The sequence below is a fragment of the Anolis sagrei genome, chromosome 4 (genome assembly GCF_037176765.1).
Source record: "Anolis sagrei isolate rAnoSag1 chromosome 4, rAnoSag1.mat, whole genome shotgun sequence".
Classification (NCBI taxonomy): Eukaryota; Metazoa; Chordata; class Lepidosauria; order Squamata; family Dactyloidae; genus Anolis; species Anolis sagrei.
Genome location: NC_090024.1, coordinates 35,761,164 through 35,787,081, shown reverse-complemented (window position 1 = coordinate 35,787,081; position 25,918 = coordinate 35,761,164). Strand labels below are relative to the sequence as shown.

The window sequence follows — 25,918 nt, the reverse complement described above, 5'->3', positions numbered from 1 at the left end:
CACAATTAATTGCACATCATCTTCCCAGACACCCAAAGATTTGATGAAGGAAGTGTTATCAGGACAACTATGCACTTAAAACAAAACAAAAAAGGTATGCTCCCAATAGAAGACTATACTGGACTAACATAACACTGTGTTTGTCTATACTGACTACAAAAATACTCGTACTCACCTCATAGGCACTGCAATCCTGACAAATAATTTCTTGATGATTTGCTTGCAATGTGGTTGTTTAGTCTTTAACCAAGTTCAAAAACAACTTGGGTCCCCCCCTCCCATTTCGACAGAAAACCTAGACTTTTAACATACAGAGAGAAGTTAGTGGCAGGTGGAAATGACCTAATATAATGGAAAGGATTGGAAACATAGACTGCCCCTAACAGTAAAGTGAGTTCAGCAGGGGAAAATGTGTGGTTAGTTATGGTGGTCTCACTATGATGTGTGTGGCATTAACAGAGTTGCTAGCTGAGAAAATGTGATGCTGAACATAATTCTTTGCATTAGTGTTGACAACCCCTGAAAGCAACTTTCCACAACCAAGAAAAAGTTGATTGAAAACAAACCTGAAGGGCTAGACACAATAGACTTCTGTGCCTGGCCTAGAATGTGATTATAGCCATTGCCTTTTATGGGTTGCTGTGGGTTTTCTGGGCTGTATGGCCATGTTCCAAAATGCTTCTGCAATATGGCCATACAGCCCAGAAAACTCACAGCAACCCAGTGATTCCAGCCATGAAAGCCTTCAACAACACATTGCCTTGAAGATGTAGCGGAATAATTTGCACAAAATCATAGAGCCAGAAGTATACTTTATTGTCCAAAACAAACTAAGATTGCAGACAAAATAATATTAAATTCAAAACAGTTCTGGTGCTGGTTCCAAACGCTATGAACCTTTTGGGGGGGAATGCACAATTCAGATATACAAATATGCATCTGTAAAGAATGGTGCTGAGACACACAAGCACAGTTAGGCTTATTCCAGTCCATTCAAACCCACAAAGAAATAACCTGGTAATCATTCTGCACAGAGTCCCATTATGTAATATGAAATGAATTCTCTTAATAAATGTTTACAGATTCCTGAGCCTTAAAAATATTTCTGCCCTTGTCTTGTTGTTTTCTTAGAAGATGGAAACCTGTCTTTTCCTTAGTTTTTGCAAATGCTTAACAAGCTTGCAAAGAAGAAAAGGTCACATGCAATCTTCACAGCATTTCACTGGTACAAGTCTTAATGTACCATGCAAAACGTATACATGACGAGCATCATTAGAGGAACATGTGTTAGGGAGGAATTCCGTTGAGTTTTAAAGCTTTTATCAAAAGAAAAACCAAAGAGGTCTTCCCTATAAAATAAAGGCCACATGAACTTATTAGTACCGCCATATTTTCAGAAATGCAGTTCCTTTTTTGTAATTCTTACAGTGTACTGAACAAAGTGAAGCCGGTCTACACCTTCAAAACTCTTTCTGTGTCTAACTAGAACTAGGAGCCCTTTGTTACTCATAAGATGGTAATGCCAGGCTGGGGACTTGCATTTCACTTGCAAGTTCTCCCTTAGCTCACTATTTGCCACTATCGATTAAGTACCCAATAGTTTCCCTTTCGCTTTGCATATTACACAGTGTAACTTAAAAGGTTATATAAGAGCACTTCAGTCCCACAATGTAGGATTTAAAGGTAAGTGAAATATAATGAATGGCTCCACAATGTTTCAGTGGTTTACAAAAATACATTCAACCCAAGATTTATATACTGTTTTGTCCTTCCCGCTCCTACCCCAAATTAAAAAACAAGGGCAAGCAATTCAAATGGTTCCCAAAATAGAAAAAAAATCCCCCCACCCCTTTTAAAGAGGTCCCCTTTCCCAAGTGCCAGGAGGAAACTTTGTAACCTGTCACAGACAGGAAACTGACTACTTAGTGCCTATACAGGGAGAAATCCTTCCTCCACAGGAAGTGCTTATTAATTTGCCTTCCCAGCCTTAAGAGGTGGGAAACTCTCTGTGCTGGATATTCCCGATATTAATGGGAGAACATACTACTTTTCTGGAAACATACTGAAAGCTAAGCACATTTAAAAATACTGCACGGGAATTATCATACTTTACACTTGCTCATTTGTTTTTAAGATCTACTGTATATTATTAGACAGCCTTATAAATAATACTAAGCAGGAAAAATATTTGCTTCAAGGGCATTTTTATCCAGCTGTAGAAGCAAACACAAAAGAAAATCTAAAGTGCAAACTACAGGCCATGACAAGTATAATAATGACAAAAGGTGCAGCCAGACGTGGATCTGCATTTGAAATTACTTAGCCACTTACTGATCCTTACAAAATGTCACCCATTTTGCAATTTAAAAACTGCAAGCATGATTGGTACCATAGCATATCCTCCAGCTGTTTAGGATTTAAGTCCTGCTGAGATGTCCAGGAAAAAAAATGTTCAGGCAATAGGTTAGGCTTCAACCTTAATATAATACTTCAGAAGAGGGAGTCATACAATGTTGATGCCTCCTCCAGAAAATGCAAACGTTCTTTTGTTGCAATATGTTGAATTGCTATTACTTGGATGACTGCTTTTAACAAGCGATGTCTTCATCTCCATTTCACATGCAACTATGGCTGCATTCAGTTCCACTTGAGCCCGGTGGACAACATAGAACATGAGGCCTATGCTTATTAGAATCTGTGAACAAAACAGATGGTATAGTGCTCACTTAACATTTTCAGGAATACAAGGAAGATATTTTACATTCAGTAAAAAAAGAATAACGTTTATTAAAGACTGTTTGAGTAACTCGAAGTCAGGGATGTCAAACTCATTTTCATCAAGGACCATATCAGCATATGACTGCCTTCAAACGGCCATTGAGCCCCTGAACAATTTGGGTCCCTGGTGTGATTGAATGACAACTCCCATCACTTTTGATTAACCATCATGTGGACTGGAGATAATAGGAATGATGTGGAATACAAGAGTTGTAGTCCAGCATCTGGAGGACTCCATAAAACGACATTGAAGGCCAGATTTGTCCCATGAGCCTTGAGTTTGACACCTATGCTCTAGGTTTTGCATCTCCTGATAAAATAACATAAAACTCTGCCCAGTTAAGAAAATGAACTGGTATTCCTAATGCACTTTATGCATTCTTATTATGCTACTGCGATTACAATCCTGTATTTCACATCTTCCACTTGACATTGGTAGAATAGTGATTGGAGCTTTTCAATGTGCCCCTGGTAGGTACCTCTTACTTATTTCCAAACCCTTGGTTTCAGATCAAAGTGTGATGCATGTGCCACTATCATACTGAAAGTGCACACTTGGAGCAATGCTTCAGTTCCCTTGCCCCCATTTATATGGCCAGACTCCTTTTTATAGTGAATGTCAAGAAAGTACATTTCTGTCAGGGCATCCTCCCACTATTTGGAATGGAACACATGAAATTTAGGTGCATGTGTAGTTTCCATATGGGCCTTCTCAGTGACTGCTTCAGGTTTTGGAAACTAGCCTCCATTTTATAGGAAGGCTAGCAAGTGAAAACTGAAACTGTCTTATAAATTGTTTACAATGGACTTTTAGTGGTCTAATGTTCTGCCGATTTTCATCTTCTACTTTTAATTTCTTTAAATAGTTTTATTTCTATAGATTGTTTCAGTTGTACAGGCAGAGTATCCCTTATCCCTTATCCAAAACGTTTTAGACCAGTAGTGTTTTGGATTTTTTTCAATGTTGGAAGACCTGTAATAGCATGTACTGTATGTATTTAATGAGATATCTTGGAGATGGGACCCAAGTGTGAAAATGAAATTCATTTATGATTCACATAAACCTCATATATATCGCTTGAATCTATTTCGCCTCTCCTTCTCCCATCATCGGAGGTCGCAACGACCAACCCAACGCAACTTACTCTATATACTGGGTCCTAGAGAAGTGCACTTGGAAAGTACCAGACACAGGGCTTTTTCTATTTCTGCCCCTGCCTTATGGAATTCCTTGCCACCCTATATGAGAGCCATGCGTGACTTAGGGCCTTTTACTCTAGCACTTAAGACCTGGCTTTTTACTAGAGCATTCGATCTCTGTTAATTTTTTAATTCTGTATTTATGTATTTTATCTTTTACAATTTAGCTGTAAATTGCCTAGAGCATTCTCGGATGGAGGGCAATTAATAAGTAATTAAATATGATGATGATGATGATGATGAATAATTTAGATCATGAAATAAGGTTTTTGGACACTGATCTACCACAAAACAAAGGTGTGACTATCTCACCTACCTGTTTCTACAGTTTTGGTTTTTAGAATTCCAAATGCGGGATGGTCAACCTCATTTAAAAACTAGGTTTTTAAGGAACTCTTTATATGGATTTTAATCTGTATTTGTTTTACATTAAGAAAAACAATGGGGCATGAATAAAATTTATGATTATGGTGATTTCCAACCTTTGGTGATGTTATGTTCATCATATTTCATAGTATAAATTAACTTACTTCTTGCAAAAGGGAAAGTGATTGAAATATACAGCCAGTCCTTCATTCACTGGGTTTAAGGGAATGGGACAACAAATAAAGAATGCTATTTTTGCCTGAAACAACACTTTTCTAGGAATTGCTGGGATCCTCCAAAATTTTTATTATTATATTACTTTATTTCTCTCTCTTTCTCTTGTAAAAAGATATCCATACCTCTTATTACTTTCTCTCTCTGGAAGCTGAATGTAGAATCAACTAAAGAGGAAGCTGAATGTAGAATCAACTATAGTCACACTGGAGGACCTAGAGATTTCTAGAGAACATATAAAGCAAATCTATGCATAATCAAATCTGCAAAAGTCAAATCCGGAAAAGGCCAGCTGTAATACCATTACTTTCTGGTATAAACATCCAAAGATCTTAGAACTTTGTTAAGGCAGAAAATTACTTTATTGTCTGGCCTACTGAAAAGCTCACCATGCTTCAGCTTAAAAACTTTACAATAATGTTTCCATCCATACGAAATAGCCATGAGATCTCCTTTGCCAGTTAGGAACTAAATTCTGCTCTTGGAACAATTCTATAAATGTAACGGGTGTGACTGCAACAAATTTCCCTCTCCCTCTATAACCCTTGTCTTCCATGAAAAACTGCTAGTATAGTTTTGAGGAACATTTAGCCAAAAAACATACTTCCTACTTCTTCAACTTGCAGCATTCCATTCACTGTTGGGAAATTTCCATTATACCTGTTCATGGTGAAGACTGATGGGAGTTGCAGTGCGGTAACAATCCAATCATAGATTACCCAGTACTGTTCTACTGGAGTGAAACCTTTGTGTTTATCAGTCTTTTTAGATTCAAGACAATGTGCTGAACAATATATTGAGCAAACAGTTGGATTTTCAATTAAACACAGTAATGTGCTACAAATCCATCAAAACAAATTACTCAATGAGGCCTGGACAAAAAACAAACAAACAAACAAATCAAAACATACCTGTAAACTAAAAATGAAGTATCCACTAACACTTTGTTCTTCAATAACATCCTCCATAGTGCGCAAGGTGGTGCCCAAGTAGGAGTTTAAGAGCTGTGTTGGAAGTAACCCTATGGAAGAAGCCATCAGGTAATTTGGTAGGGAGAGATCCGTGATCTAAATAAAAAGAATGCATTAAAAGTGATCAGTAAAAAATGAAATTTATAAATTTCTTGTCCTAAACAAATCTCAAAGAGAACAAGAACATAAGATGATTGTATAAAAGTCTCAAATGTTTCAGAAGTTTTGCCCAAATCAGTTAAATGGGGCTTTAAAAGCAACCACATGGTTACCAACAGCATGTCTATTGGCACAATTTATATGCATTATTTCATGTACTTGCTATTTTTGCTCTTTCCAGAGAAACACGTTTATGGAATTGGAATCTGAATAATCTTTCTGAGACTTGCCTAATTATGATATGTTTCTATTCAAAAATACATTTTTAATATGGCTTGGATTACATCTAAACTATATTCAGCTCACATACATAAAAGTTTGCTGCTCCGCAATTATTTTACAGCTATGCAGAAATATACTATTCTTTGATTTTTGGATTTTAAGGTCAAGTCATTCGACCTTCACCTGTCTTAATAGTGACTAAAATGAACCACACCAAATTAAATAATTACTTTGGCTTAAGTTATTTCAAGATCCAACTCATAAAAGTGAATTTACATTCGATTTTTCAAAATACGACATTTGGAGAGCTCAGAGTAGATAGCAAAATACTGTCAATACACATTACAGTATAAAAAAAAATCTGTAAAGGCCTAACCTTTACAGCAGGGGTCCTCAAACGTTTTAAGCAGAGGGCCAGTTCACAGTCCGTCAGACTGTTGGGGGACCGGACTAGTTTGAAAAAAACATGAACAAATTTCTATGTACACTTCACATATCTCATTTGTTGCGCAAAAACCATAAAAGAACAATACCACATTTAAAATGAAAAACAATTTTAACCAACATAAGCTTTCCAGTATTTCAATGGGAAGTGTGAGCCTGCTTTTGGCTGATGAGATAGTCAAGTTAATTCTGATTGTTGTTGTGTGACTTGAAGTCATTTCAGACTTAAGGTGACCCCTAAGTCTAAAGCTTAGGGATGGGGCCTGATAAATGACCTTGGAAGGTCTCATCTGGTCCACGGGACTTAGTTTGGCGGCTCCTACTTTACAAGATGAGACTGCAGTGCATATTTGGGTATAATAGTCCCTTAAAAGACATTTAAATTTTCAAAATACCATTCAAATATAGTGTGTCTTTTTGAGACTCCTGTTTCAGTAAACCAAGTGTACAAAAACAAAGTTTCCATTCAAGCATCTGTCATTTAAAATGTATTTTGAAGCTTGAAATCTTTTATACTACTATGTTTATGAAACTACTGTATTTATGAAACCCTTGGGAAGCTATTTTTGCATATTTTAATTGGCTAAAATATTTTTTAAATGGTTGATGAATATTAAAATCCACACAGAAAAAGTTAAATGTGTTCCACAAGCATCTGGGGTCAGTTTACAGTATACACCAAAATGTCCATTGTGCCAAGTAAGGAAGGAGCAGCTGAAACAGGAATGATTAAGGGTATTTGCCAAAGGCAACAGAAGATGCGATTCTAAGGGATCCAGACAGGAAATAATGACAGTAGGCACTTAATTGAATATGATTTCAATATGAATGAGACCTAGGATCACTCAGCTTCCCCTCAGTGTCAGAACTGCCAACTGTAAACAGCCTGAAATAAACATTAGTGCTCCTATTTCAAAGCAACCAGCCAAAATTTATGTAGTGCTTTTTGCATTTTGAGCAGTATTTTGTCTTCATGGAAAATGCCTTTCCATCCAATGCATATAGGACAATAGAACAATTAGCTCATAAGAACCCCCCTCCCCTCAAATTGATCACTGCTGTTTGGCAATCTCACACAATTTGAAATCACATGTCCTCTATCAACTTTCTTCTATAGTATCTTCCATAATATCACAGAGGCCTCCTGTCCCAATTCTTATTAAAACAATATATGTAGACTTTCACAATGAAAGATGGTAATTGAGTACGATTCAGGAAAGTCAGTGTGGTACAAATCACAACGTGTCTCATTTATAAGTTGAGTTCATGTATAAGTCGAGCGTAGGTTTTGAAGCCAAAAGTATGGATTTTGATATAATCATGGACGTTGAGGGTGATTTTGCAGAGGGGGAACCAAAGCCACCTCAGGGGGGCATCCACCCCTGGCTGCTGTGGTCATCTCCCCACGTATTCAAAAACGGCAGAAACAGTAGTGCAGCAAAATGAATAGAGAGGGCCGGTACTTATTTTAGGTCCTCCTGAGATGGACAAGCCTCTTGCCTCTTGGGACCAGCCTAAAGTTGTAGGTTGCTCCGAATTCTCAGGAAGAATTTGGAACAACATGCAACTCTGGTTAATGAAGCCAAGGCCATGTTAAGATAGTCTTGCCCTATGTTACCTTGGATAAGCTCTATGTATAGTTTTGGCTGTCATGGAGCTGATTCAAGGACACTTCACATTCAGTGGTCAGTGTAGCGACCTAGTGCTGCATCTATACTACAAAATTAATGTCATTGTATACCGCTTACAATGTTGTGGAATCCTCGAATTTGTAGTTTACTGAGGTACTAGCACTCTAGTACTGGCAGAGAAGGCTAAAGGCATTTAAAACTCCCAGGATTCCATAGCATTGTGCAATGGCAGTCACAGTGGTGCCAAACTGCATTGATTCTACAGTGTAGATGATACTAAAGGTTATGCTACTATGTTCTCTCTGTCTCTCTTAAGTACTGTAAGTTTCCTCTGCCTTCTCGCCAGAAAAGGTCCTGAGGAATCTGGAGAGATGTGCTTGGAGAAACTCTCCATTGGGCAACTGTCAACTGGATGTTCCACAAAGTTGGGCTTTATGGAAGAGTAGCAGGAAGGCAATGCTAACTGGGGCTCCTTACAGAGAGAGGTCAACCCTCCTGTTCAAGGAGCTCCACTGGCTGCCACTTATTTTCCGAGCCCAATTCAAGGTGCAGGTCCTTACCTACAAAGCCCTAAACGGTTTGGGACCTGCCTACCTGAGTGACCGCATCTCCATCTATGAACCCACACGTTCACTTCGGTCATCTGGTGAGGCCCTACTCGTGATTCCGCCTGCGTCACAAGCGCGGCTGGTGGGGACACGAGACAGGGCCTTTTCTGTGGTGGCCCCCGACTCTGGAACACCCTCCCAAAAGATCTTAGACAGGCCCCTACATTGGCAGTCTTTAGAAAGAACCTGAAGACCTGGCTGTTCCGATGTGCCTTTCCGGAATAGGAAATCTCCAATAACAAGTCCTCGAAGCACCTTTGGTAGAACTAAGATTATTGCACACTGCACATTGCACTTGCCCTATAATCCTCGTATACCTCCTGCCACATCAGCACTTTTAATCCTGTACCCACTACTCTGGCCCGACCCAGTTTTTATTTGTCTTGATATACTGTCTATTGCATGTTGTTAATATTGCTTTAACTGTTTTTAATTTGCTTTTGGTGTTATATTGTTTGTGTTGTGTTTCGTGGCCTTGGCCTTTGTAAGCCGCATCAAGTCCTTCGGGAGATGCTAGCGGGGTACAAATAAGTTAATAATAATAATAATAATAATAATAATAATAATAATTGCTAGAAAAAACTCATAGCAACTTGTGATTGTTTGACTGCATTTTGCTAATGAGATTGCTATATATTTCTTTCTTGCCTTGTAATATTTATTCCTGAGCCATTTTTGGATTAAAACTGAAATAAAGACCATGATCGGTGCAGATAGCATCTTACTGTTAGCTTGGGAACATTACAAGCTGAATACCTTAACATCTAGAAGTGTTCATGTAATCCTCATGATTGCTTCCAAGTACGATCAAATTTAATGAATGCCTTACTTAGTATATCTAGTTTCTGATTTAATATTTAAAAGACAGAGAAAGTGAGTGTTGTATCCTTTTTTAGACCTACTTAGTAAAGTAGTTCTCCCGTGTGTAAACTTTCACATGTCCCAGATTTCAGTAGAATTTATTTATTTATTTATTTATTAATGCACTTGTATACCGCTAATATCTCAGCCTAAATCGGCGACTCATTGCGGTTTACAACATTTAAAAAACAATATTCAGTTAAAAGCATAAAACACATATACAGTACAAATTATTGGGCCACCAATAACAATCCTATGCATCTCATAACTGGAATCGTAATCCAAAATTCATCGTCCGTGTATAACCAATCCTTAGTCATCACAATTCGTTGCAACGGATTAACCGAATGCTTGTTTAAACATCCATGTCTTCAATCTTTTCCGAAACACCATCAGCGAAGGGGCTGATCGTACCTCTATGGGGAGGGTGTTCCAAAGCCGGGGGGCCACCACAGAAAAGGCCCTATCTCTCGTCCCCGCCAGCCGAGCTTGGGAAGCAGGCGGGATCGAGAGCAGGGTCTCCCCGGAAGATCTCAAACTCCTGGTGGGTTCATAGGCAGAGATGCAGTCAGATAGGTAGCTTGGGCCGGAACCGTTTAGGGCTTTAAAGGCCAATGCCAGCACTTTGAATTCAGCCCGGTAGCAGATCGGTAGCCAGTGGAGTTGGCGCAACAGGGGGGTTGTATGCTCCCTGCGCTCCGCTCCTGTTAAAATCATGGCTGCCGAGCGTTGGACTAGTTGGAGCTTCCGAGCTGTCTTCAAAGGCAACCCCACGTAGAGAGCGTTGCAGTAGTCTAAACGGGATGTGACCAGAGCATGTACCACCGTGGCCAAGTCAGACTTCCCAAGGTATGGGCGCAGCTGGCGCACAAGCTTTAGCTGTGCAAATGCTCCCCTGGTCACCGCCGAAACCTGGGGTTCCAGGCTCAGCGATGAGTCCAGGATCACACCCAAGCTGCGAACCTGCATCTTCAGGGGGAGTGTGGCCCCATCCAACACAGGCTGTAACCCTATGCCCTGTTCGGCCTTGCGACTGACCAGGAGTACCTCTGTCTTGTCTGGATTCAATTTCAATTTGTTCGCCCTCATCCAGACCGTCACAGCGGCCAGGCACCGGTTCAGGACCTGGACAGCCTCCTTAGTAGCAGGTGGAAAGGAGTGACAGAGTTGGACATCATCCGCGTACAGATGACACCGTACCCCGAAACTCCGGATGATCTCCCCCAGCGGCTTCATGTAGATATTAAACAACATGGGAGACAATATTGAGCCCTGAGGAACCCCACAAGACAATGGTTGTGGGGTTGAACAGGTGTCCCCCAACAACACCTTCTGAGATCGACCCTCCAGGAATGACCGGAGCCACTGCAAAACAGTACCTCCAAGACCCATCCCTGCGAGGCGTCCCAGAAGGATACCGTGGTCGACGGTATCGAAGGCCGCTGAGAGGTCGAGCAGCACCAACAGGGACACACTCCCCCTGTCGAGCTCCCGGCGCAGATCATCCACTAAGGCGACCAAGGCTGTCTCGGTACCATGTCCCGGCCTAAAGCCAGACTGTGCCGGGTCTAGATAATCCGTGTCTACCAAGAATACCTGGAGTTGTGAGGCAACCACACGTTCCAAGACTTTGCCCAAGAAGGGGAGATTGGAAACTGGCCGATAGTTGTCGAATTTAGTGGGGTCCAGTGATGGTTTCTTCAACAGCGGTTTTATTATAGCTTGTTTTAAGCTCGCTGGAAACTTGCCTTCCCGAAGGGAAGCATTAACCACCACCTTAACCCACTCAGCCAATCCCCTTCTGGCCTCCTTTAGAAGCCAGGATGGGCAGGGGTCCAGGATGCATGTGGTTGGCCTCATTCCTCCAAGTATCTTGTCCACATCCTCGGGTTTCACCAATTGAAATGAATCCATCAAAACTGGACAAGCAGGTGCTCGTGTTACATCCTCAGAGACTGCCATTAACATGGTATCCAGACCAGAACGGACCAAAACGACTTTGTCTGTAAAGAACTGAGCAAAAGCTTCACAGCGAGAAGTCGAATCGTCAGGGTTCCCACCTTGAGTGGTGGGATTTAAAAGGCCTCTGACAATTCGGAACAGCTCAGCCGGACGGTTCTTTGCAGACGCAATAGTGGCCGCAAAGAAGGCCTTCTTTGCGGCTTTTATTGCCGCGGCATATGCCCTTAAAAAGGACACAAACCGTGTTCGATTTGGCTCACTCGGATCTGAACGCCACACACTCTCTAGTTCCCTCTTCCTTCGCTTCATCACTGCCAGCTCCTCGGTGAACCAGGGAGCTGGTTTAGCTCGGCTACTTGAGAGGGGACGTTCCGGAGCGATCGTGTCAATTGCCCTAGTCATCTCCCCATTCCAGAGAGTGACCAGGGCCTCGACAGGATCACCTACCGAGGCGGCGGGAAACTTCCCAAGAGCCATCAGGAATCCATCCGGATCCATGGTAGAATTGCAAGAGTTATTTAGCTAGTGCCTTTTCAAAGTGCAGCCCTAATATTCTTAATCACATGCTTGCCGTAGAATGCTACAGAAAACCTCCGTTCAGATTGAATATATCATATCTTTGTCATCCCAGTTTAAAATTGTGGATGACTAAAACCCTTCAGTTGTGTAAAAACTTATTAGTATGACTCGGAGAAATCACTTATTAATCTATGTGTCACATACCAATACTTCAGCTAGTCACCTTTAACTGGAATGTGTTTTATTACTGATGAGACAAAGTAATTTGAAGAAATGGTGACAATTGGTTTTTAGTGAAAGTATACTATAGTTTTGAGCTGTTGTCATTTACTTGATAAATTATATTAGTCCTTTAAAATATTGTGTAAAAATCCTTCAAACAGTAGTTTTAACATGCATTTTGAAGTTTCCCAAAGAGAAAAACAATGAATTAGAATTTTGGAAACAGTCTATTTGTGTATTCAGTTGACTGGCTTAGGAGCATATTTGAGAAATAGTCACAGCACTCTCATTTCCATTACAGAGGCATATAGAAAATAAGGCCACCTGCAATCTCATCATTAAGCTTACATTGCTAGGATCTTTTCAGAGTCAAACAGCAGTGGTAGCACACTGTGGTATTACAGGACTGTTGTATGATTAGTGCTTTATTTTACCTTAATGAGTAAAGTTACTCCTTGTAGCTTATTAAAAATGATTCTAGTTTCAAATACTGAAAGCTTGTATATTTACATATAGCACAATATTCTTATTTGTTCCACAAATCTAGTTTGCTTTTGAAAAATTGTATGTTGTCCTCATTACACCAAAGAGTCCATGGTACCTGATCCAAGATACTAATGTATAAGTGCTGAAAGTTTTCATTTAAAAAATCAACTCAAAAAACTGGGTCAACTTACCCAAGGGTCAATGTGAGCACTATACCTTAATGCTTTATCAAAAAAAGAACCAATCCCTTCTCTGAGACGAGTGGCAAAAAGTCAGAGGTGAACCCATCCCAGAAGAACATAGTATGATCCCTGCAGATATAGGGGTCATGCTATGCTGTAAATCGCTTCTGAAAAGATGAATCATTTCTCCAGTCACTCATACCAGTAAGTCTATACAATTTTTTCTTTGGTATTTGTAGTTTGTATGTGCAAAAAAATTATCTTGTACCTCCAAGATAAAAAAAAACCCACACTTTTCAAATGTGAGTTTTTAGCCATATCACAATGTCACATCGTAACTCTGTCACAAAGGTGTTAGCTAATGAAAGAGTCAAAGAATGCATTTCCCACTGGAGATTTTTCCTGCTTTCCAGTGAAATATTTATTAACTAAGAATAGTAGTTTCCAAAAATGCTTAAAATGCAATCCGTCTCGTGACAAAGCTTAAAAATACTCAAGGCAGTTAGTTACTGTCAGGACTATATGTGCCTTCTCCTGACCCATGTAAAGAGTGTTAAAAATACACCAATGGGGTAATTTTTAAAAAAAAATAACTTGGGAGTTTTGAACATTTCCATTATGCGTCTTAAAAAATAGCGTTACATATAATGGAATTTAGTGGAAATTGATATGACCCAATCCTCTACAGATCTATTCAGAAGGATGTTCAATTGATTTCAGTGATGCTCATTCGCTGATAAGTGGGTATAAGGCTTTGGCCTTATATGTCAACCAGATATGTCAAAAGAAGCAAAGACAAATAGCCTTTGATCACATGGCTGAACTCCAATACCACCATATTCTGCAGTGTTCTTGGTATGTGCTAGTATACCAAGTGCTAGTATCCTTCTGTATGTTTATTCAGAAGCAAGTATACTGCTTTTATGGAGATTTATTACCAAATGTGTGTGACTATAACTTCAGCCTTGGGCTGAAAAGTACACATCCTTGAGAACAAGACCAACATAATGCAGTGGGATTTGTTTCTGAATAAATATGCAGAGGGATATACTGCCAGGCTTCATGAGTAATCTCACTTGCATTTCGTACTTCTGTACAGAGAAAGCACAACAAAAATCAATTAGTTTCATAATTGCACATTCCCCCTCCAGCAGATATAGTTCAACATTGCACTTGCAGCCTGCATTTAAAAAACCCATAATATATGTGTAACTAATGTAAAGGCTTCATTCAGTTGCAAACAGAAATTTAAAATTTATGAATATTTTTTTCGGGGAGGTTTGTGAACTCTTTGAAAGGGAATACAGCTTTGGAAGAGAGTTGGAAGGACCATCCTCTCTTTAAAAATCTGCAAGTACACTCTACCATACTCCAAGGCAACATATGCCACTGCTGAACAGCTCTTACTATGAGAAAAGTCTTCCTAATGTTTAGGTGGAATCTCTTTTCCTGTAGTTTAAATCCATTGGTCCATATCCTGGCTTTCAGTATGACATCCTTTTTGATATTAAAACATGACTATCTTATCATAGTGCGTGGTTTCCAGACCTTTTATCATTTTGATTGGCCTCCTCTGGACACATTCCAGCTTATCAATGTGCTTCCTGAATTGTGGTATCTTTAACTAGATCAGTGGTTCCCAACCTTTGGGCCTCCAGGTGTTTTTTTTTTCTCAAACTCCCAGAGATCCCAGATAGCTTACTAGCTGTTAAGAACTGTGGGAACTGAAGACCAAAACACCTGGGGGCCCAAAGGTTGGGAACTACTGAACTAGATGAAGTATTTCAAGTGAAATCTGACAAAGAGCAGAATAATGGAACTACTACTTTCTTTTTCTAGACATTATATGCCTATCGATGGAGTTTTTGGCCCAATTCTTGAATAGGTTAAGTTCATGTTGAATTCTGATCCCATTCTCTGAGGTATTAGCTACCCTCTCTAATTTTGTGTCATCTGATAAAGTGATAAGCATTGCATCCTGCATTCCTCTATTCTGTCACTCAAGTTATTCATAAATATGTTGAAAAGCACTGGGCCCAGGACAAACCCCTGTGATAACTCACTAATCACTTCTCTCCAGGATGAAGAGAAGCCATTAGTGAGTACCCCTTAGGTTCACTTGGACAATTGATTACAAACCCACCTAAAAGCAGCATAGTCTAGCCCACATTATCCTAGCTTGTTTGCAAGAATGCCGGGGGCAGGGTGTAAAAGGCCTTACAAAAATCATCATAAGCTATATCAGTGTTTCCCAAACTCTGATCTTCAGGTGTTTAGGACTTCAGCTCCTAGAATTCCTGATCACTGGCCAAGGCAGCTAAGGTTTCTGCTCCTCTTTTTTCACCTTTTTGAAAATGGAGACATTTGGTGTGAGCCTACCATTATCACGGTATTTTAGTACAATTCACTCCAATACCTGTTGAGAGAAATGTGGATATAATGTTAAAGTGGACATATGTTTTCTCTCCTACAGAGATTTCAATAGGAGAGAAGCTCTGTGAAATAATAAAAATCTACAGCAGCACTTAACACGCAGTCCAGTACACTGCATTGCAGAATACTTTAGAAACAAATAAAAGTCTACGTTCTAAGTGCTTACATGTCTGCCTCGCACAACTATGAACCTAGTTTATAGCTGTAATTCTAAAGTCCCTGTGAACTTTACGTCAAAGTAAACAATTTAAGGATTGCTTGACACAACCATCCAAATCTTCCTCCACACCCAAAACCTCCCAAGTACATTTATTCCAGCAAATTGCCATTAACCAATTCTGAAAGAAACTGTTTTCCTATAACCTATTCCATATATTTTCCACAGACATTATGTCCTTAGGTAGGTGCAGCTTCCAGTAATTTTTAAAGGTATATTCCAAAAAGAAAAAAATTAAGGGGAATTGAAACAAGGTAGGTTACAGAAATATATTAATAACTGCTATGTTAAAAGTGAGGTCATCACACTGATACTCATAAAATGCAAAGGATTGAACTTCAGAGGTCTACTGAAATATTAAATCCAAACATTTATATTCCCAAACAATGCTCTTTGGACTGTTTCTCCATAATTTTTTTAAGATGTTATTTTATATATTCCAAGATGTTCATTCTTTTGCATCTTAGAAAGTGTTAGTATCACCGGAAGTCATTATATCTTGGGAGTAACTATATATTTTCTTATTTGCATGTGCACATGGTTGCACAAGTTAACTTTCAAATTATTTTTAAATTATAGTCAGCTTTTCATATTCACAGATTCTGCATCCAGATTCAACTATTCACAATATGAAAATATTGAAAAAAATATCCAAAAACTAAACATTGATTTTTCCATTTTATATAAGTAACACCAATTTACCACACCTTTTTAATACAATGGGATTTGATCATGCATAGATTCTGGTATCCAAGGGAGTCCTCCCTGTGATTCTACTTTTCGTGATCTCTTAAAAATGCCAACTGCCTAAAAATTACATGTTGCAGTTGTACTAAGTACACTGTATGATTTAAATAATAATTCACAGGTACTCCCCAGGAAGCCTCTTAGCCTTCAGGAAGTCATTACCAATGAATAGTTCCAAACAGCTAGAAGAACATTACCTATCAAGGCCAGGATCCTGTTGAGAACAGAGATAATACAGTATAATGCTCTGCTGGTACAAATGAGGAAATCTGTGCAGAGAACTGAATGTGGGCTCAAGCTGAATGTATGTATGTTGTGGATTGCTGTACCACAGAGGGGAACATTTGTCTTTGGAAGCTCCTTACATGTATCACAAGAATGCATAATCTCTAACCCAAACATAAAGTTGCACCACCATAAAGCCCCAGTAGGACCCTGTCCTAAGATCCATAAGTATGTTGACTGATTCCTTGAGGATACTAATATGATTTCCTTTTTTTCTATGTACATAGGCAATTTTAAAATTTTACCCGGTTTACAGAAACTATATATGGAGAGGTTGCTGTAGGAAGACAAACTAAGGGTGCATCTAAACGGTAAAATTAATGCAATTTGATACCATTCTAACTGTTATGGCTCAATGCTATGGAAATCTGGAATGTGTAGTTTAGTGAGAGACTACAATTTTGAAGTGATAGTTAAAGCCCTTGAAAAGCTACAGTTCCCATAATTCCTTAGCATCGTGCCACAGAAGTAAAAAAAGTGGCATCAGATTGCATTACTTCTACACCACAGAATTAAGATAAATGCAAACTGAAACCAAACCTATGTAACTTCAGCAACACTACTTACTGTTAATGCCCAACTAAAGAATGCAGGATGCAATGCCACATCTTCATTACAAGTTGAACATCTTTTATCTTAAGGGACCAGAAGTATTTTGGACTTTTTCCTGAATTTTAAATACCTGTATCTTCATATACACAGAGATATCTTGGAAATTGGAACCATTTCTAAAAACCAAATTCATTTGTTTCATATATAATTTTATTTACTAGCCTGAAGGCAATTTTTTGCGCAATATTTTAAATAATTTTGTGCATGAAATAAGGTACGTGTACACTGAACCATCAGAAAGCAAATCTGTCACTTGTCTAATATGGACAAATTGAATTTTTTTGAGTATTTTGAATGTTGGAATTCTGGATAAAGGATGCTCAACTTGTATTAAGCCAATACTTAATGCCCTTTCAAACTGATCTAAAGAACGGTGAGTTCTTAAGGTACATCTTCTTGGGTTTTGACACCTGCCACTTCTATGTTCTTTGTCCATGTGGGGTGCTGTTTGTAAATAATTCAAAGACCTGCACTGAAAAGCATTTTTATTTATCTATCAATCTATCTATCGGGTCACGTTTAAATAAGCCCATAGCTTAAAGGGCAATTTTCATCCCCCCTGTTTTTTTTAAATAATTATAATGCGCTAGTGCATCCATGAAATAGTACTTTTGAACTAGAGCTCAGGGAGAAGAAGAAAAAAAACAGAGAGAAGAAAATTTGCCCTTCAGACTATTGCACCATCTCAGCAAACACCTCAGTTTTCTTAAAAATAAATGTTGAAAGACTCCAAGTGAAGACCCAATAAACTACTACAAACATTCCCTGCAAAAACGATGAAGCAAGTGGAAACAAAGACAACAAACAGCAAAACAAAGCAACCCCCAATGAGCTATTTCATGAGAATTCACCCTTCTATAAACTAATCTGGAAAAGCCTTTGGTTTTTATTTGATGCATTTATTAATTTATTTGATGCATTTATTAACCGCCATTCTCAGCCCTTTTCTTTAATTTCAATTGCAAAGCAAAAGTGCCTTTTCACTGATACTCTATACTCTAAATTTTTAAAAAAATAAAAATTGGGAAAAGTTACCTATATATTGTTTCATCATGCCTTGAAATAAAAAGGTAAGACTGGGAATAAAATGCTGAAGTTGGCATCAGGTATGGCCAGAAAATAGCTCAGGACAACAGACATATTGTTTGAATTTTGAACTATAGTAACCAATGCTCCAACTTCCTGACACTTTTGTTCCATCTGTCCTTAGGAGCTTTTAAGATGAGCTGCCCAGTTTTTATGTCAATAACTTAACCAATTTGATATGCAAAATATGGCTCTGTTACAGCTTTACAATATACCAAAAATGAATTCATGTTTTAAAACATCTGCATAGTCCCCGTCATTTTCTCTTTATTACTTGTGGTTATCGTTTCACAAGAAATCCCAAGAAGTTGGATTGTTTTTCCCCTCAAAAAATATTTGAGACAATAGGGAAGGTAAATCAGCACTTCAATTTCTGGACTCTACCTTGATTTCTGAATGTTCTTTTAAGATTATTCATAAAACAAAAATTTGATTTGTCGTGTAAGGAGCGACTTGAGAAACTGCAAGTCGCTTCCGTTGTGAGAGAATTGGCCGTCTGCAAAGACGTTGCCCAGGGGACACCCAGATGATTTGATGTTTTTATCATCCTTGGGGAAAGTGGAAGGCAAAAGGAAGAGGGGCCGACCAAGGGCAAGATGGATGGATGGCATCCTTGAAGTGACTGGACTGACCTTGAGGGAGCTGAGGGTGGTAACGGCCGACAGGGAGCTCTGGCGTGGGCTGGTCCATGAGGTCACGAAGAGTCGGAGACGACTGAACGAATGAACAACAACATCATCCTTGTGGGAGGCTTCTCTCATGTCCCCGCATGAGGAGCTGGAGTTGATAGAGGGAGCTCATCCGCCTCTCTCCGGATTCGAACCTGCGACCTGTCGGTCTTCAGTCCTGCCGGCACAGGGGTTTAACCTACTGCGCCATCGGGGGCTCCGGTGAGATGCAACTATGTGTGCCTCCAAAAAATTAAATGCCTGAATAAAAACAATTTGTTTAATAACAATGATAATATTTTTTATTTCTTACTCGCCTCTCCTGAAGGCTCAAGGTGGAGCACAACAGTTAAAAACACATTATTATAAAACATGATGTAAAATACATATTAAAATTTATTTCTATGAATTACATATATTAAAAACACAGAAGATTAAAATACTGTTTACATGCACAAGTTCTTAATTAGTTTCTACACTCAGAATTTTAATACTGAAGAGGCAGGCAGAGTTAATTACAAGGTCGCTTCTATGACCTGAAAGTAAAATGGTCTGACAAGGGCCAAAGCAGCAGTACCTGTATGTAACTTGTAGATAACACTTCACTTCAATAAGACAATAAAATCTAAAGAGGGAATTTAACCCCCAATTTCCCTGAACTTTCATTTCTTTCTCATTAGGAAGAATAAATTAAGGAAAGAGTCTGATGCAACAAGAACTTCTTTAAAAGTTTCCTGTAAAAAATTCAAAATTATATGGGATTCCAAAAGACACCTTTTTGAAAAGCTATAGGGGACAGCGAGAAAGAATAGCCTCTTAAGTTTGTGGCATTCAGTGTGTAAATGTAGTCCAGCAGATTATCTGTAGAGAATATAATGCCCTGGTTGTATACAGATGTAGAAAGACAGAAGGAGGGTTAGATTACTTTACTCTTTCCCTGCTCATTTATCCATTTTAACAACAGAAATATATGCCTCCGTTCAGTAAACAGTAAATACACTGAGGACTGCAAACTAAAGTATTTCCCCCTCTGCCTACGGTTCTAAAAGGAGCATTTCCCCATGGGGGAAAATCCATTGAGACAAAAATCTGGGACAGTGGTAAACCTAAATATCTCCACTTTCACCTGTGTCCCTATTTCCAAGAACTTTATCTAATTTAAATGATGGGCAACCATCATATACATTTTTACACAACATCTGATCATTTTGCAGAACACCTGGTGGCAACTGATCTTTGTTTTTTAATCAGTTTTCATGTTTCAATAACACATTTCCATGGCAAACTTTAAAATCACTCTTCTGGAGGGGAGAAAAAGAATCCCATTCTAAACCCATCTTTACATGGCTCCAGCTCCACACACCATAATTTTCAATTATTTACATTGACTCAGCCTATAATTTAATTGCACCAACTCACTTGGCCAGAATACAGGAATCAATTAAGAATTGGCTCACATTTGCTTTCTGTACCGCCCTGGCTCCACTGACAGGCAAACAGCGGCATCACTAGGAGGTGAAAAGTATACCAGATGTCACCATCAAACTGGATGGCACCAAAATGACCATTTCTGTCACCCTTCTCTGGATGCATTCCAACCTGTCAATATCCTTCTTGAATTACAGTGCCCAGAACTGGACACAGTATTCCAGGCAAGGCCTGACCAAAGCAGAAAAGAGTACGTAGGTCTATTACTTCCCTCAATCCAGACACAATATTCATATTGTCCAAAATTATAGGCAATCCATCTTAAAAAACAGGGGGGGGGGGGGGGCTCAATTACTGTCCTACTAGCCTGACCTCAATCCTGGGGGGAAATTCTAGAATAGATCATTAAACAGTCAATCTGGAAGGATTTAGAAAGGAATGCCATGCTCACTCAAAATCATCATAGGTTTCTCAAAAACAGGTCATGCCAGATGAGCCTTATCTAGTTTTTAAAAGTAATAATTAGAAGTTCAGCATCATACAATCATGGAGCTGGAAGAGCCCCAAGGGCTATCCAGTCCAATCTTCCTGTTGGGACTTCTTTGTGTGTTTGTGCATGGATGGCCCTTGTCAGGCATGTAGGTGGGGGTGGGGTGGGGGGTTGAGGGGCCTCAGCCCCCCCCCCCGAAATGCTTACGGTGGTCCGCAAGAAGGCCTTACTGATACATTATTTAAACTGTTATGTTTATTCATATCATGATCTGATCACCATGCTCAATATATCTCATAGGCATGGGGGTATTGGGGTAACAATACAAAAGGTTTGCTAGGGTAGACCCTCTTTCACTCAGACTCAGCTCCCCCCCCCCCCCCCGAATCAAACCCAGCCTCCCCTCCTTCAAATCAAAATCCTGGCTACGGGCCTGGCCCTTGTGGTTTCTACCAACTGTATTTTATGATTCTAATACACAAAGTTATTGAACCACATGACACCAACCCTAGTGATTCCATTGCAAGTGAAGCACCTAGGACCCAAATGGCATCCTTCTTCACAACCCCCCCCCCCCCCCAAAATTAGGAATCCTTGCAAGTAAATGCTGTTCGAGAGAAGAGTGCTTTGGAGCCTGGAGAAGATTGGGGTGAGCCGGGTTAGGGACACCACCTTGAGCCTGTTGCCTCTTTCCACCATGCAAATGATGGTGCTGAGCTTCTCGCAGGCCGGATGGGCCACATTCACTAATACAGAATCAGAACTGGAAGAGACCCCAAGTCCACCCCATTCTGCTATGCAGGAACACATAATCAAAACACCTCTGACAGATGGCCATCCAGCTTCTGCTTAAATACCTTCAGAGAAGAAGATGAGTATACCACACCCCAGGTGTGGTATACTCCACGGTTGAACAATTCTTACTGGCAGAATGTTCCTCCTAATGTTCAAATTGAATCTATTTTCCTGCATCTCTCCATGGACCCACTGCTCCATGCAGTAGTCTGAAGAGCAGAAGAAATCAATCCTACCCCCTTGAAATATGGGCGACATCCTTTTGTTCATCCCTCTCTCCCACAAAATGGGCAACTTTACAAGTGCCATTCACAGAGAGGTAAAAGTTTCCCCTGATATTAAGTCTAGTCTTGTCCAACTATGGAGCGTGGTGCTCATCTCCATTTCTAAGCCAAAGAGCCAGCGTTGTCCATAGACACTTCCAAGGTTGTGTGGCCATCATGACAACATGGAGCACCATTACCTTCCAGCAGAAGCAGTATCTATTGATCTACTTACATTTGCACATTTTCGAACTGCTAGATTGGCAGAAGCTGGGCCTAACAGCAGGAACTTGCACCGCTCCCTGGATTCAAACTGCGAACCTTTCGGTCATCAAATTTAGCAGATCAGCGATTTAATCTGCTGCCCCAGTAGGGGGCAAAGTGAAGACGAGACCCAAAAGGCATCCTTCTAAAACATACCACAGAAATGGAATGCAATGCAGCATAGGTTTTAAATAAACTCTACAATGTAGATGTATTCCTAGTCTCTACAGCAGCTGAAAACAATCCACCTCTTCAGTATGGCCATGTGGTTTCAAGGCAATGGCATTACTTGTGCCCCCCCCCCCCGCCCCCAAATGGGCATCTTTGCAAAGTACCACTAACAGAGAAGACAGGGACCCAAAATACATCCTTCTGGACACACCCCAGAAGACAAAACTCAATAAAATCTAAGTATAAAAGCTAACAGTGTAGATCAGTGGTTCCCAACCCCCCCCCCTTTTTTTTTTTTTTTTTACCAGGGACCACTCTCCAAGATTACCACCAAAAGAGTTACGAATCAGGTTTTGGTCAACTTTAAATTCAGTTTGGTTATTTGGGGCAGTGATTCAGAAAATCGCATTGAACAGACCACATCAGCTCTAGTTTCGGATACAAAACATATGCAGTCCAGGAGTTGCCATCTGCTCACCCACAGAAAACCATATTTAATAATCTAGAGCTAATATGGTAGTAGTAATCTTTTGTAGATATTCAGCCTCTCCCCTCCCGACATCCCCGTTGCCTCGGCTATGTAAGAGGATTTCACGAAACCAGTTGCTCTTGCCGCGTGGTTTCGAGCCAACAAAGTAGTAATCGTGAGGCCGCAGATCACATTTTTGTTCTTCCAGACCACTGGTGGTCCACGGACCAGTTTGGGAACCACTGGTGTAAATAAACTCCTAATCTTTAGAGCAGTAGAAAAGAATCCTGTCCTCTCCTCAATGAGACCAGAAAGGAACCATTCTGGTTATACCATAGAAATGAAAATTCGGTAAAACTTACATTTATTTTTTTTAAAAAAACTCTGCCATGTAGGGATTAACCCTTAGTTTTTACAGCAGCAAACAAACCCTGTAACCTCCTCAAAATGACACCCAAAAGTATCTAAGGTAAAGGTTTCCCCTTGACATTAAGTCTAGTCGTAAGCCGAAGAGCCGGCGTTGTCCGTAAATGCCTCCAAGGACATGTGGCTGCCATGACTTCATGGAGCGCCGTTACTTTCCCGCCAAAGTGGTATCTATTGATCTACTCATATTTGCATGTTTTCAAACTGCTAGGTTGGCGGAAGCTGGGGCTAACAGCAGGAGCTTGCACCGTTACCTTCCCACCTTCTGCCAAAGTGGTACCTATTGATCTACTCACATTTCCTAGATAGGCAGACACTGGTGCTAACAGTGGGAGCTCATGCCGTTATCTTCCCACCAAAGTGGTACCTATTGATCTACTCGCAATTGCGTGTATTCAAACTGCTAGGTTGGCAGACACCGGGGTTAACAGCAGGAGCTCACACCGTATCTTCCTGCCAAAGAGGTACCTATTGAGCTACTCACATTTGCATGTTTTTAAACTGATAGGTTGGCAGACGCTGGGGCTAAGAGCGGGAGCTCATGCTGTTACCTTCCTGCCAAAGTGGTATCTATTGAGCTATTCACATCTGCATGTTTTCAAACTGATAGGTTGGCAGAATCAGGGGCTAAGAGCGGGAGCTCACGCCATTACCTTCCTGCCAAAGTGGTACCTATTGATCTATTCATATTTGCGTGTTTTCAAACTGCTAAGTTGGCAGACGCTGGGCCTAACACTGGGAGCTCACACCATTACCTTCCCGCCAAAGTAGTACCGATTGATCTACTCACATCTGCATGTTTTCAAACTGATAGGCTGGCAGACGCTGGGGCTAACAGCAGGAGCTTGCGCCATTACCTTCCCACTAATGAAGCTCACGCTGTTACCTTCCCACCAATGTGGTACCTATTGAGCTACTCGCAGTTGCGTGTTTTCTAACTGGTAGCTTGGCAGAAGCTGGGGCTAACAGCAGGAGCTCGCACCGTTACCTTCCCACCAAAGTGGTACCTACTGATCTACTCGCATTTGCGTGTTTTCAAACTGCGAGGTAGGCAGAAGCTGGGTCTAACAGCAGGAGCTTGCACTGCTCTCCGTATTTGAACCGTTGACATTTGGTCAGCAAGTTCAGCAGCTCAGTGGTTTAACCTGCTGCATCTTAAGGCATCTACCCATCCCCAAATAGGCATCTTTATAAAACTTGTAAACAAACAACACCCAACACGAGGGATAGGCAAACTTGGGCCCTCCAGGGGGTTTGGACTTCAACTCCCACAATTCCTAACAGCCTACCGGCTGTTAGGAATTGTGGGAGTTGAAGTCCAAACCCCCTGGAGGGCCCAAGTTTGCCTAGGCTTGGTGTAAAGCATCAGGAAAGGATCCCGAAGGCGGGCATCTCTGGAAGGGAAGCGGCACTCACGGAGAAGACGGCGTTCTGGAGGCCGAAGGGGATGGGGGTGAGCCTGGCCAGGGCGACCACCTTGAGCCCGCTGCCGCCCTCCACGACGCGGATGACGGCGCTGAGGCGCTCGCTGCCCTGGATGCGGGCCAGGACCCATCGGGCGAGGAGCTTCTTGCAGGCCAGGTGGGCCACCGAGGTGCCGACCAGCACGCCCAGCGCCATCAGGCCCATGCCCAGCACGAAGCCGTAGAGGTACCCGGCGGCCACGTTGAGCAGGATGTATCCCCAGCCGCAGGGGAAGGAGACCACCACGAAGCCGGCGGTGAAGAGCAGCGCGCCGGCCAGGCTGTCCAGCCCCTCGGCCCACAGCATCAGGCCGCGGAGGTAGCGCCGCACCAGGGCCAGCGAGCCGAAGCACAGCGCCGCCACCAAGCAGGCGCCCAGGCAGCCCTTGAAGCAGAAGCAGCAGCAGCGGCAGCACAAGCAGCAGCAGCAGTAGTAGCGCGGGCCCGTCCGGATGCCCTCCGAGGAGCCCGCCTCAGCGAGAAGGGGGTGCGGGTGGTGGTGGTGGCACGGGAGGGGCGCCTCGGCCTCCCTCGCGCCCAGCCAACGGCGCGCTCCGGGCGCGAAGGCGTGCTTGGCGGCGGCGGCGGCCCGCGAGAGCAGCGGCAGCGCCGAGCTCCACATCGGGAGCGTCTTAAGGCAGGAGGAGGAGGAGGAGAAGGCGCCGCCGCCGAGGACACGCTCTCCTTCCTGGCTTCCTGGCGAGGAGAGGAGGGAGCATCGCCTCCAGAGAGAGCGGCCAGGACAAGGCACGCCGAGGGAGGGAAGGAGGGCTCCAGGAGGCGCGGCCTGGCCCACTAAGAGAGGCCGGGGCTTCTTCGGGGCTCCATCCCTGGCTCCAGGCCCCGCTGCTTTGGGGGATGGATGGGGAGGACTGGAGGAGGCGGAGGCGGCGCCGAGGATGTGGCAAAGGCCGGCAGCCCCGATAAAGGGCGGGGCCTCTCAGGAAAGGGGAGGAGCCTCAGGAGGGAGGGAGGGGGAGGAGCAGAAAGGGGAGGTGTTTCGCGCGCCCTCGCTGTTCAGGAAAGGGGAGGAGCCTCAGAAGGGAGAGGGGTTAGCACCAATGGGGCTGGGCGGAAAGGGGAGGGCGTTTCGCTCGCCCTTGCTCTTCAGCGCGGGCCGAAAAAAGGGGAGGAGCCTCGAGAGGGAGAGGGAAGAGCATCAATGCGGCTGGGCGGAGGAGGTTCAGCGCGAGCCGAAAAAGGGGAGGAGCCTCGAGAGGGAGAGGGAAGAGCATCAATGCGGCTGGGCGGAGGAG

The 25,918-nt window shown here is 41.8% G+C and overlaps 1 protein-coding gene across 1 annotated transcript; it reads right to left on the bottom strand.

Moving 5' to 3' along the window:
* Positions 1 to 795: 795 nt before the first annotated feature.
* TMEM64 (transmembrane protein 64) lies at positions 796 to 25,615 on the bottom strand. Its single transcript, XM_060775579.2, has 3 exons — positions 24,616 to 25,615; positions 5,490 to 5,645; positions 796 to 2,695 (listed from the first exon to the last, which is right to left on the bottom strand). The coding sequence occupies exons 1-3, from the start codon at positions 25,282 to 25,284 to the stop codon at positions 2,504 to 2,506; spliced, it is 1,017 nt and encodes a 338-aa protein (XP_060631562.2). The 5' UTR covers positions 25,285 to 25,615; the 3' UTR covers positions 796 to 2,503.
* Between the last annotated feature and the right edge of the window lie 303 nt (positions 25,616 to 25,918).

Excerpts from the sequence above, each read along its gene's own strand:
- TMEM64 (XM_060775579.2), bottom strand. The coding sequence starts at position 25,284 with ATGTGGAGCTCGGCGCTGCCGCTGCTCTCGCGGGCCGCCGCCGCCGCC. Across the intron at positions 5,646-24,615 it reads TCCAGAACGCCGTCTTCTCC|ATCACGGATCTCTCCCTACC; the intron begins GTGAGTGCCGCT and ends CTTTTTATTTAG. Across the intron at positions 2,696-5,489 it reads ACTTCATTTTTAGTTTACAG|ATTCTAATAAGCATAGGCCT; the intron begins GTATGTTTTGAT and ends TTTTGTTCACAG.